General features: G+C 44.9%; 1 protein-coding gene across 1 annotated transcript in view; it reads left to right on the forward strand.

Moving 5' to 3' along the window:
* CYBB (cytochrome b-245 beta chain) overlaps positions 1-9,104 on the forward strand; it is a 32,570-nt gene extending 23,466 nt beyond the window's left edge. Inside the window, exons 8-13 of the mRNA XM_074946245.1 lie at positions 467-559; positions 1,657-1,910; positions 2,821-2,983; positions 4,987-5,133; positions 6,945-7,069; positions 7,850-9,104. Coding sequence (XP_074802346.1) covers positions 467-559; positions 1,657-1,910; positions 2,821-2,983; positions 4,987-5,133; positions 6,945-7,069; positions 7,850-7,976 — 909 coding nt within the window. The 3' untranslated portion in view covers positions 7,977-9,104. The remainder of the gene's footprint in view (positions 1-466; positions 560-1,656; positions 1,911-2,820; positions 2,984-4,986; positions 5,134-6,944; positions 7,070-7,849) is intronic.
* Positions 9,105-13,668: the final 4,564 nt, after the last annotated feature.

Consider the following 13,668-nt stretch of genomic DNA (forward strand, 5'->3'; position numbering starts at 1 on the left):
CTTCGCTTCAGAAAATCCTATCCACCAAATGTAAGCCTCTTGTTCATCCAGTCTTCTGATCCTCACGTTGGGATTTAAGAATCTTTATCCTGCACCATGACTCTACTTTGAAAGAAAAAAATATATACCTATTAACCCATATTGTGCTCAAAGTCACTCTGAACTTTAGCCAAAGGGGAAGGACCACCCACAGGAGAATCCTGTTCTATAACTAGCCAGCTGTATGGTAGCAGATTGTAAATCCATCTGCAACACTTGCTAGAGGGAAAATCCACTCTCAAAGGAGGAAGTTGTTTTGAAGGTTTGATGTGATGTATCGGGTTCCCCAGACTGGTGATGAAGAGCATCAATTCACTAAAATGAATGTCTGTGTGTATAAAGCCTCCAGTATTTTATGTAAAGTATCTTATCAACATATATGTTGCTTCCCCTTCTCATTTTCTTCTTATCTTTGTTCTGCTAACAGACATGGAAGTGGGTAGTGGTTCCTATGATTTTGTACTTCTTTGAGAGGTTGTTGCGATTTTGGCGATCACAGCAGAAGGTGGTAATCACAAAGGTGTGTATCAATGTTATGTGTTTATCTTGGGCAAAATGTTCCTCAGTCTTCCCATTACTTGCTATCAGTAGTCGAGAATACAGTATTGTGAGTGTCTGCAGGAAAAGGCATGGACTTCCCCACACCAGGATACGTTTATTAGAGAAAGTACCCTTGGGAAGTGTTCTGGATGCTGTTAACCAAAATGGGTCCCTTCAGCAGCACAGCTGCACTTCTATTTATTTAAGTGCTTTTAGAAATGTTACTCTGAATCTCTGTGTGCCTCAGTTGCCCACCTGAAAAATGGGAATAATGATACTTCCTTTCTCCAATCCTTTATCTGTCTTGTCTGCTTATGCTGTGGGTTCTCCTGGGCAAGAAATGTCTTTCGCTATGTGTCTGTACAGTGCCAAGCACAATGAGGTCCTCTCTCAGTTGGGCCTCTAGATGTTACAGTAATACAAATAATTACAAAGCTAGCCAGTTCTGAAGTTAGCCAATAGACTAGATCTCCTTCTCCAAACCTCTCCTGAAAATTGCTGGCAGACTCAGCGCAGAGGTCAATGTTAAATAGTCATAGAGACTGAATTACTGTCTTGCGCCTCAAGATGGTCATTTCCGGCTAGGCTTAAAAAACCATAGGGGCAAGGCAAATGCCCATGCCATAACTCCCATGTGGATATACGCAGAAGGCTTCAGTTTCCAGTGCTGTCAATCCAATGTCCTGCCAGTGTGCTAACCTCCACCCCTCAACTTCATGAACATGTGATCCATTCTGTGGTACTGACACACCACACCTGGAATTAATCACACACATACACAACCCTGGCAATGTACTAGATGTATCTGTCTGCCCTATAACAGTTTGTGTTAAATGATAAATAATAGCCACAAGAATGGTATGAAAATGTTTCTATCAACAATTTAGACCGTTCTACAGCCTCCTGTCCGGCTGTCAGATGCTGTACCTCAGACTGTCCTGTGTTCTTTGAAAGACAGTTTGACCAGTTTAATTTGCTCTCACAGTGAAATATGATGTGTGATGGTGATGGATGTGATGATAATGGATGGGGCTAACAGTGCAGCTGTTGACAGCCTTTTGTATTTTGTGCTCTTAGGTGGTCAATCATCCCTTCAAAACATTTGAGCTCCAGATGATGAAAAAGGGCTTCAAGATGGAAGTTGGGCAGTACATTTTTGTCCAGTGTCCCACAGTGTCTCATCTGGAGTGGCACCCTTTCACACTGACTTCTGCCCCTGAAGAGGATTACTTCAGCATTCACATCCGTATTGTAGGAGACTGGACAGAGGGCTTGTCCAGTGCCTGTGGATGTGACAAAAAAGAATTTCAAGAAGCATGGAAATTGCCAAAGTATGTGCAATCTCCATGATAATCTCTGAAAAGGGACAATGTTATATCAAGTTTGCTAGGCCTAAAATTAGACCTACCCTACCTTCTTTGGAGGCATACGTCACACATTCCTTGACTCCCTCCATCCTGGCTGATGGCTACCCTCTAAATTTTCATTCCATGCCTGCTCATAAAAATCAGTTTTCTTAAAATGCACATTTTGCTGAACTGGGACAAGTGTTTTTGAGGAGGTGAATCTGGTGATTGCCTAGATTTTGGAGTCATTCTGTCAATGGAAAATGCACTTGAGCAACCTTAACCTTAAATTTATGAAAAAAGAAAAAAGAAAAGGAGTACTTGTGGCACCTTAGAGACTAACCAGTTTATTTGAGCAGCTATGCATCCGATGAAGTGAGCTGTAGCTCACGAAAGCTCATGCTCAAATAAACTGGTTAGTCTCTAAGGTGCCACAAGTACTCCTTTTCTTTTTTCTTTTTACGAATACAGACTAACACGGCTGTTACTCTGAAACCTTAAATTTATGGGCCAGATTCTCAGGCTCTGGTTCTGGCTATAAGTGACCAGTGCAGAATTCCACTAGTGGAGGAAAACTCCCCACTGACATAAAATCAGTAGAAACAGCTTCTGTGCCACTGGTCTTTCCCACCACCAGCAAGAGGGTTTAACTGGGGAGAGCTCCATTATACCAACCCTTCACTGGTGTAAATTAGAGCAGCCCCTAGACTGCTCTATGTCAGACTGGGGCTGGGTGTCACAGAATCAGGGAGCTGTAACTAGTTTTACAGTGCCCCACCCTACACTTTACCAAGTGGTGCTTGGATATAGGGAAGACTCGAGCCCACACTTTGTGTGTGTGGTGATAGGTATATAGAGGATATTTTTATATTATTAATTGTACTCTTTCTTTTAGGATACTTGTGGATGGCCCCTTTGGCACAGCTAGTGAAGATGTATTCAGTTATGAAACTGTGTTGCTTGTTGGAGCTGGAATAGGGGTCACTCCATTTGCATCTGTACTCAAGTCTGTCTGGTACAAATACTGCAATGATGCAACCAATCTAAGACTCAAAAAGGTATGTCCCCTGGGTGTACAAAACCTTCCCAATGAATGATTGCCCTGCTTTCTCAGTATGAATCAGGAGGCCTCCCCGTTGCACCCTCCTCCTTGTGTTTCCTCCTGGTATCCCACTTCCTCACTTATCTCAGGGCTTAGGTCTCCATCCCACAGCAAACTTAGTTTAAAGCCCTCCTCACTAGGTTAGAAAGCCTGCCTGCGAAGATGCTTTTCCCTCTCTTTGATAGGTGGATCCCATCTCTTCCTAACAATCCTTCTTCCTGGAACAACATCCCATGGTTGAAGAATCCTAAGCCCTCTCTCCGACACCACCTGCATAACCACACATTTACTTCCACAATTCGATGTTCCCTACCTGGGCCTTTTCCTTCAACAGGGAGGACGGACGAGAACATGACTTGTGCCTCAAACTCCTTTATCCTTCTTCCCAGAGCCACATAGTCTGCAGTGACCCGCTCAAGGTCCTTCCTGGCAATATCATTGGTGTCCATGTGGGGAAGTAGAAAGGGGTAGCGATCCGAGGACTTGATCAGTCTCGGCAGACACTCCGTCACATCCTGAATTCTAGCTCCGGGCAAGCAGCACACTTCTTGAGTTTCCCGATCTGGACGGCAAATAGATGACTCCATTCCCGTGAGGAGGGAGTCCCCGACCACCACAACCTGCCTCTTGGGAGTGGTAGTCGTGGAAACCCCTTCCCTAGGACAATGCATTCCATGCCTTCCAGCCGATGGGGTCTCCCTCTGCTCCCTTCCCTCAGATGACTCTTCGAAACCATTCTCCACCATAGTACCTATGCAGAGAGCCTGAAAATGGATTCTTACCTCTATCTGCATTGGGGGTACATGAGTTCTCTTCTTTCTTCTTCTGGAGGTCACATGCTGCCAATTTTCTTCCCCATTCTGCACTGCCCTCTATGATTCTTCAGCATGCTCATGCGCTGACTTCTATCCAGAAAGTCTTCATTTTCTCTGATGCAATGTACGGTTGATACTTGGGTCTCTAGTCCTTTACCCTTCTCTTCCAATACGGAGACTAGCTTGCACTTCAGACAGACAAAGTCACTTCTATCCTCTGGGAGAAAGACAAACATGGCATATCCTCTGCAGATCACAACAGCTGATCGCTCACCATCCATATTGTCTTCCTTCTAAGAGCCTCTTCAGATGTTGTATTTCTTGCTCCCAGAAGCCTGAAGGGAAAAAAATTCTGTGGGAACTCCCCCCCAGCCGAACTTCCTCTGTTTGCTTCTCCTCTGTTCGCAGCTCAAGAGATGACAGAAGAAGCAGTGACAAGCCTATGGGCCAAATTCAGCACAGGGAAGGTGGGCTACACCCAGTAGCTTTCCACTGAACTGAGGAAGGATAAAGCCACTTCACCACCTCTATTAAACTGTTGCCAGCTTCGGGTTGCAATAGTGTTGGCATGTGCTGCACTCCTCTCTCAGGGCAGGGTGGGATTTTAGGTCAATGGAACTAAGTAATCGCTGGTCCACCAGCCATGCCTTTGGTCTTGAAATTGCCCTATGTGTTGGGGCAGAGGGAGCCCCCACAGTTCCTCTGTGCACCTGAGGTCACATCCCCTCTGCCCCCTCCCCTTGGGTAGAGGAACTGGAGCAGTTCTGCTGCCTACTGGTCCCTCATTGGCTGCACAGTTGGAGACAGGTTTTCTTCCAAGTCATTTTTGAATGGCTTAACAAATTGCTACTCTGAGGGAGCAGGGATGGAGAGGCAGCATGATACTGTAAATAGGTCACTGGTGCAGGGAAAAGGGGGAACTGTTTCCCTTCTCACATAATCATTAACTCTGCCCCACAGCTCTTCCAGCCTCCAAACAGTTATGATGCCAGATGAACTTCCCATCAACTCTAGTCACAAGGGGAATTCCTAAACCACCAGTAAACCCTGCCTCTAAAAATCCCCATTTGAATCAGCAAACATGATGGATGTGGAAATGCCTAAGTGCATACAGAAGATAAGAGTTTAATTCTGTCTCTTTCAGATCTATTTTTACTGGCTCTGCAGAGACACTCATGCCTTTGAATGGTTTGCTGACCTCTTGCAGTCTCTGGAGAATCAAATGCAGGAGAGGGACAATGCAGGATTTCTCAGTTACAACATCTACCTAACAGGCTGGGATGAATCTCAGGTAACCACTCTGGGGAAATGTCAGTCCCTTAAGTGTCATGGATTTTTTTATTATTTTAACATCATTTGGGGGTGGTTGGTTTGTTTCTGTGAAGGTAAAAACATTCAAAAAGGAGCTGTACCATTCTCCTGGCCCTTGTATGGCTGTCAGGGATTTTATTTTTAGAAGGATATTGTCAGAAAGAAAAGTTGCACAAACCTATGGCCAACTGAGAAGTTTCCATATGCTAAAAATAGAATTTCTATTGGTTATAGTTAAAGCTGTGAGTCTCTCATTGAAGTCACAGATTCTGTGACTTTCCAGGACTTCCATGACTTCTGCAGCAGCTGATGCGACTGACTGCAGGGACATGGGCTGTGCCCCCTTCCCCCCCCAGCACCAGTGGCGGTCCCGGGCTGCGTGCCACCGCCCGCCCCCGGAATACCAGTGGTAGTCCCGGGCCACCCTCTGCCCCAGAGCACCCGCGGAGTCCCCTGCCCCAGAGTACACAATGTGCCCCTGAAGCCCTCCCTCCAGAGCACCCATGGTGCCCCTGGATCTCCCCCATCCAGGGCACCCAAGATTTAGACAGAGGTATATAGTACAAGTCATGGACACGTCACGAGGCATGAATTTTTGTTTACTGCCTGTGACCTGTCCATGACTTTAACTAAAAATACTCATGACTAAAGTCTTAGCCTTAGTAATAGTGCTTAAAACCCAACATTGCCTTGTCATAGGACCTGCCTGCCCTCTGCCCCTCCCCCCCCTTGACCTAGTGTAGTGCTGCAGGCTCTCCCTGTCTCAGGTTCTCTTCTCTCAGGGTTGCTTAAGAACTCCACCCAGTCTAAAAGAATGTGAGATAAAATTCCCCTCCTCAGGTTCTAATTTATTCAATACAAATACACTTGAAATAAAGTCTCTCTCCTTGGGCTCGGGGATTGTTTAGCCCTCCTCCATGGGACCTGTGGTCTCCCTTAAGAGAGCTTGTCTCTCTGCAACTGAGCAGTAACTCCAGCTAATGCACAGTAACGGGACTCAGCCAGTGGCAACACATTTCCTTCAGAAGTTTCCTGGCTCTTTTGCATCTCCCCATGGGATAGGACAATATAGACTGGTTTTGGGAGACCAAGGTCCCAAACCTTCCATTGGATACTTGAGAAATGGGTGAGTCAGTCAGGAAAGAGGCTTATTTTAAGTCTTTTGAGTATATTTCACTCTACTTATATTCCACCCACACAAAATTCTGTGAGTGGAGGGGGCGGGAAGTTGTCACGCTTTTAGACGTGGGGAAGAGAAGAAGTAAGGTTGTATACCTCTTGGTTCCGAATAAGTCACTTCTCTAATTCTTTCCCCGAATATAACTAGTAATTCTGTTGGGGCCTAATCCATATCCTACTGAAGTAAACATAAGTCTTTCCATTGACTTCTGTGAACTTTGAATCATGCACTTAACTCTGTTGATGTAGATGGAAATGACATAGGGAGAAGAGAAAAGATTTCACAGGGACACACGTTCCCTTCAGACATACCAGTGCAACCTGAATGGGACCCCACCAGTATAAATGGGGGGAGAATCTTGTCCTTACAGTACGATCAAAGAACCTAAATCAGGCAGTTCACTACAACAGAAAGCTAATTACTTGCTTTAAGGATTAATATTTTCAAGCCCTGAGATCAAACATAAATTCCACATCCAAGAGGAGCTCTTCTGGCCTGCAGATAATTCCACTGCATGCTAATAGGGCTAACTTTCTAAACTTGTGCTAAAGTATCCATCTCTAAATTTCTCCTTACACTGTTCCCTAAAGTCTTTGTCTCCTTTCCCATAGGCCACTCATTTTACAGTACATCATGATGAAGAGAAAGATGTGATTACGGGTCTGAAACAGAAAACCTTGTATGGCAGACCCAACTGGGAAAATGAGTTCAAAACCATTGCAAGTCAGCACCCAAGGTAAATCAGAGTTCAGATCTATAGTTTCTGTGGACTACCTCAAACTAGCTGCCATAAAAAAATTGTCTTACTCCTTATGTTGGTAATATTTGAGAGGCAAAGTGATCCAAGAGACTGAATATGGACTTCAGAGCCAGGAACTCCCAAATTCTAATCTCAGCTCTGCCACTGAAATGTTGGATAGCCTTGGCCAAACCACTTTAGACCTACATTTTGAAAAATGTCCATTAATTTTGGGTGTTAAACTTCATGCATGGATGGCCTGGTTTTAGAAACATCTGTAACTCCAATTGAAGTCAATGATTAATGCTTCTGAAAACCAGGCCTTAAGATGGATGGGCTGCATTTGGGAACCCAAAAGTGGAAGCAGCAAAATTAGAGGCTGTTTATGAGAATCTGAGCCTTAACCTCTCTGTCTCAATTTCCCTAGACCAAATTCTGACTCCATTGAAATCAGTGGAAATTTTGCCATTGACTTCTGGACGACCAGGATTTAGCCTGTCATCTGTTTTAAAAGCAGTTATAAATCTTGCCTGTCTACCTCACGGGTTTTAGGAGGATAAATTAGTTCCTGTTTCAAGAGCACTGTGAAGATTTAAAGAGATGTTAAATGTATTAATATTAAGTAGCTCATATTGTAATACAAGGTTCTATTTTAGTGCCTTTAATGGCTGTCAGCTGCAGATCAAATGATCCATTTGCTCACCCACCCTACTCATGTTGTTGTGGATTGAATACCTGCTTGGTTACTTACCACACTGTGATGTTCTTTCTTAACAGTTCCAGAGTAGGCGTCTTCCTCTGTGGTCCGGAAGCCCTGGCTGAAACACTCAATAAGCAGTGTATCAACAACTCAGATGCTGATCCACGAGGAGTACACTTCATTTTTAACAAGGAAAACTTTTAACTCACTAAAAGAAAAGGAGGACTTGTGGCACCTTAGAGACTAACAAATGTATTTGAGCATAAGCTTTCATGAGCTACAGCTCACTTCATCAGAGGCATCATATTCATCATGTAGCTCACGAAAGCTTATGCACAAATACATTTGTTAGTCTCTAAGGTGCCACAAGTCCTCCTGTTCTTTTTGCGAATACAGGCTAACGCGGCTGCTACTCTGAAACCTTTTAATTCACTGGCTCTGACAGGATACAGGAATAGCTAAATCCAAAAACTAAAGAACTTGTTTCTTTTCCTGTTGGAATTTGGAGATTATGGACCAGATTTTGATCTCAGTTACACTAATGTTAAGCCCGTTGCGTCAGTGGAATTGCCCTGGATTTACACTGGTGTAACTATGGATATGTCTACACTGCACCGTTGTCGCCAAAACTTTTGTCTTTCTTGGGTCCTTTAAAAAGCCCACCCCCAAAGAAAGACAAAAGTTTTGCTGACGCAAGTGGCTGTGTGAACATGGCTTTGTTGGCAGGAGCGCTCTCCTGCCTACAAAGCTTATGCCGCTTGCGGGGCTGGAATTATTTTGTCGGCAAAAGTGCCGACAAAATACGGCAAAAGAGCGTTCACACATGCTGACTTTTAGCGACAAGGCTGTGTCGACACAGCCTTGTCGCTAAAAGCTGCATAGTGTAGACAAGCCCTAAGAATCTGTTTGACCTTGGGTCTGTTTGCATGGGCCTCCACGTTCTGAGCAATTTAGCAGAAATCTGTTCTTTGTGGGGTTTGTCTCAATTACTATCTCTAGCTTCCTGTCATTTGTAATGACTTCCTCAGGGTATCGATAGAGGTTGCATCCTGGGGAGCCAGTTTACACTGATGATAGCTTAATCCTATGAAACAAAAAAGAGTTTTAGCATAATGCTTGCTACTTAACATGCAGTTTATTTTGGCTGCAGGAATTTTCTGGAAGAAAGTTAAATTTGGGGAGGGATGAATGGGACTTAGGCTATGTCTACACCACAAATTACTTTGGTATAACTTACATCGCTCATGGTGGATTATTCACACCCCTAAACCAGTGGTTTCCAAACTTTTTTTCTGGGGACCCAGTTGAAGAAAATTGTTGATGCCCACAACCCAACAGAGCTGGGAATGAAGGGTTTGGGGTGTGGGAGGGGCTCAGGGCTAGGGCAGAGGGTTGCAGTGTTGGGGGGAGGGCTGTGGAGTGGGGCTGGGAATGATGGGTTCAGGATGTGGGAGGGGACTCAGGGCTGGGGCAGGGGGTTGGGATGCGGGAGGGGGTCAGGGCTCTGGCCTGAGGGTGCAGGCTCTGGGGTGGGGCTGGGGATGGGGATGAGGGATTTGGGGTGCAGGAACAGGTTCCAGGTTTGGGGGGGGCTCAGGGCTGGGGCAGGGAATTGGAGGGCAGGGTTGGGGTGTGAACTTACCTCTGGCGGCTCCTGGTCAGCAGCGCAGCTAGGGTGCAGAGACAGGCTTCCTGGCATCATGGACTGCGCTGCGCCCCGGAAGTGGCCAACAGCAGGTCTGGTTCCTAGGCGGAAGCACACAAGCGGTTTCGCACGACTCTCGCCTGCGGTCACTGCCCCCCCCCGCCGTTCCCATTGGCCAGTTCCCAGCCAATGGGAGTGCGGAGCCAGTGCTTGGGGTGAGGGCAGCACATGGAGCCCCATGGTCTTCCTGCCTAGAAGCCAGACCGCTGCTGGCCACTTCTGGGGCACAGTGCAGTGTCAGAAAAGGTAGGCACTAGCTTGCCTTAGCTGGGCAGCACTGACGACGGGACTTTTAACGTCCCGGTCGGCGGTGCTGACCAGAGCAAGGCAATCCAGCACCTTACACGTCACAACCCAGTAATGGGTCGCGACCCACAGCTTGAAAAACATTGCCTAAGCGACATAAGTTACACTGATGTAAGTGCAAGTGTGGACAGTGCTATGTCAGTGGGAGAGCTTCTCCCTCCTGCCAACAAAGCTACTGCCTCTCCTGGAGGTCGGAGTTACTAAGCCAACGGGAAAGCTCTCTCCCATCAGCTTAGAGCATCTTCACCAGAAGCACTACAGCGGCATAGCTGCATCAGAGCTGTAGTGTAGACATAGCCTTACCCAAAAGAGAGATTCTCGGAAAAACAACTCTCTGTTGCTCAAGTAGGCAAAAGGAATGTACAGATGATTATGCTGTCGCTACATATTTCTTGTGTTTTAAAGGAACTGAATTAAATTGTAAGCTCTTTGAAGCAGAGACCTTGTCTACCTGTTTATTCATACAGCTCCCAGCATAAGGGGATACTTATTTTTAATGGGTTCTATCGGCACTACTGAAATATTACTAAAAATGAGTAGGAATAAAACACATCTAGGGCAGAAATTAGGTGGTTTAGTCTGCTCCCTTCATTCCTCAGATTTGTTGATATCCAGTTTATTCCAAGGGATTCCTTGGTAAAGAGCTACATTTTTCTGGGTGTTTCTCTGGTATATTTCAACTCAGGTCACTGTGATCAGGTCACAATTTGCCTGAAGCTAACAGCTTTCAAACTTCAGACAAAACACCCCTCCCCAACTCACAGGTCTTTGAAAGCTTGATGCTTTTATATTCATGGCACAGAAATATAAACAAAAATAGAGTTCATGTTTTCAGTCTCCTCTTTCAAGAATAGCTCTGAAATGATGAAAGTGCTCACCAAATGATTAAGTGGGTCCATTCTTAGGAATTTTTAAATACATATAATGCTTTTTTGATCCTACTGCTGAGCTATTTCTCTTTGACAACAGAGACAGGTATTGGAAAGAGGAGGTCCTGGGGGCTGTGTTTGTGATTTGTATGCATAAAGTTCTCTCTATACACTCACACATGGTACAGTACTTTAAAGTAACTGTTATGGGCCACCTGCAGAGGCAAAAACAAGAAAAAGGACCCTACACAAATGGATTTTCAGTGCAGGCATGGTAGAGAGACACACGCATTCACTAAGCAACCACACAAGGAAAAAGGCTTCCAGCACCCAAATGTAGTGTCCTATGGATTCCCTCAGTGCAAACTGGATACAATTAACTTGGGCTTGAATAAAGTCTGGGAGTGGATGTGTCATTACACAAAGTAAAACTACTTCCCCTTGTTTATTTCCCCTCCTACTGTTCTTGTAAAGTGCTGGAAAGGGCCCACCTTGATTATTACTACAAAAGGGTTCCCCCCCCCCCGCTCTCCTGCTGGTAATAGCTCACCTTAAGAGATCACTCTCGTTACAGTGTGTATGGTAACACCCATTGTTTTATGTTCTCTGTGTATATAAAATCTCCCCACTGTATTTTCCACTGCATGCATCCGATGAAGTGAGCCGTAACTCACGAAAGCTTATGCTCAAATAAATTTGTTAGTCTCTAAGGTGCCACAAGTCCTCCTGTTCTTTTTCCTGGCTCTTGTTTGTACTCCCCCAGTGCCCTGCCTGTTTGCTGCCTTTTCAGCTCATTAGCAGTCCTCTGGAGCTCCTTCATACTAATTAGACCTTTCTGCCAGATTCTTGTAGTGATGTTATCAAGTGACCACCTACTTCTTCAATTCCAGCCACGTTTGTAGAGACATCGGATTGTACAAAGTGCGTTTTTCAAACCCCTCCTTGCCAGATGCAGGGTGGGGTACCAATCGCCCCATCGCAAAGCTTTATTTCATGCAGCCAGCCCTATATGTCTGTACTTCAGAAACAAAGCTTCCCAGTTTTTTATTTATTAATGTCACCTCCCCAGCGCTGTTAAATGTTGTTTTAAATTATATTAACGTTGCGGGGGGAAAAATCCCATTTTGCATGGAGCTTGTTAATCCCAGCTTTTGTGGGAAATTTTTCAAGCTCCTTCTCTGCAAGGACATTTTTAAGTCTGAGAGACAAGGTGAGTGAGATAATATCTTTCACTGGACAAACTTCTGATGGTGGGAGAGACAAGTTTTCCAGCTACACAGAGCTCTTCTTCAGGTCTCTTTGTAGCTTGAAAGCGTGTCTCTTTTACCAACAAAATTTGGTCCAAAAAGAGAGATTACCTCTCCCACCTTGTCTCTCCAATATCCTAGAAGCAAACACAGCTACAACAACACTTCAAAGAACAAATTTTAAGTCTGCACAGTTCTGATTGGAGGTCAGAATAAAGTTTAGCTAGAATGAGAGAAGAGTTTTCTTTTACTGGAATGTAAATATTGTGACGGGGTCAGGCCAGATGGCTATAGGAGAGTAATAGAAGGCAGATATATTAGCCCCAGGCTAAGTAGGTCCCTTTTCCCTGGATAAGGTAACAGGGAAGATTCCAGAACAACCAGGAACCTTCTGGAGACAATTAAGACAGGCTGATTAGAACACCTGAATCCAATCAAGAAGCTGCTAGAATCAATTAAGGCAGGCTAATCAGGGCACCTGGGTTTTAAAAAGGAGCTCACTTCAGTTTGTGATGTGCATGTGAGGAGCTGGGAGCAAGAGGCACTAGGAGCTGAGAGTGAGAACGCAAACTGTTGGAGGACTGAGGTGTACAAACATTATCAGACACCAGGAGGAAGGACCTGTGGTGAGGATAAAGAAGGTGTTGGGAGGAGGCCATGGGGAAGTAGCCCAGGGAGTTGTAGCTGTTGCACAGCTGTTCCAGGAGGCACTCTAGACAGCTGCATTCCACAGGGCCCTGGGCTGGAACCTGGAATAGAGGGCGGGCCCGGGTTCCCCCCAAATCCTCCCAACTCCTGGTCAGACACAGGAGGAGTCGACCTGGACTATGGGTTCAGAAAAACGGCCAAGCTGAGGGCTGCCGTGAAGCACCAAGGCGAGCAAATCCACCAATAAGCGCAAGACCCACCAAGGTAGAGCAGGAACTTTGTCACAATATCTTACTGAAACAGAGTAAGGGTGGAGTTTTGTCTTTGATTTCAGTGGGAGCAAGATCAGACTTTAAGTGTATGAGAAAAGTAGCGAAAGGAAAGACAATTCATGAATGCGGGTTGTTTTTAGTACGTTAAGAATCTTGCCTTTTCATGATTTTTTTATTCAGTAGTTTTGATTTCATCTGTTAGTTTTCTAGAGGTTGCCATTATATTTGTTCTTTATCAAGGCTTCAACAATCTTTTCTGTTTCCTCCTGTTTTAGTAAGTTTCCCTGTTGTTGTTTTTCATACCTGTAGCATGAGAAGGTCTTTGTCATCTTTAATTCAGAAGAAAACCTCCCAAACTGCTTGCTAAACCTCACCTTCCAAAATCATATAGAAGAATTAGCAAATCTTAACCAAAGGGAGGTGGGGGATTTATAGTACACGTAATGATATGATTCCTTCAGTTTCTTTCAAAGGTTTGATGCATCAAACATGGATAAAATAACTAGACATCATTTATCAATCATGGTCTGAGTTTAAAGATTTATGTATGGGATACTGAAATGGGCAACCTTGAAACACAGCCAGAAGAAACAAACCCACTCTTCTCCTCCCATTCGTCAGTCAAGCTCAGAGCAGGGAAGCCTGATGTACTGTTTAAAGTGAAAAGAAAAGGAGGACTTGTGGCACCTGAGAGACTAACAAATTTATTTGAGCATAAGCTTTCATGAGCTTCAGCTCACTGCATCGGATGCATTCAGTAGAAAATACAGTGGGGAGATTTATATACACAGAGAACATGAAACAACGGGTGTTACCATACACACTGTAATGAGAGTGATCACTTAAGGT

The sequence above is a fragment of the Natator depressus genome, chromosome 1 (assembly GCF_965152275.1).
Source record: "Natator depressus isolate rNatDep1 chromosome 1, rNatDep2.hap1, whole genome shotgun sequence".
NCBI lineage: Eukaryota > Metazoa > Chordata > Testudines > Cheloniidae > Natator > Natator depressus.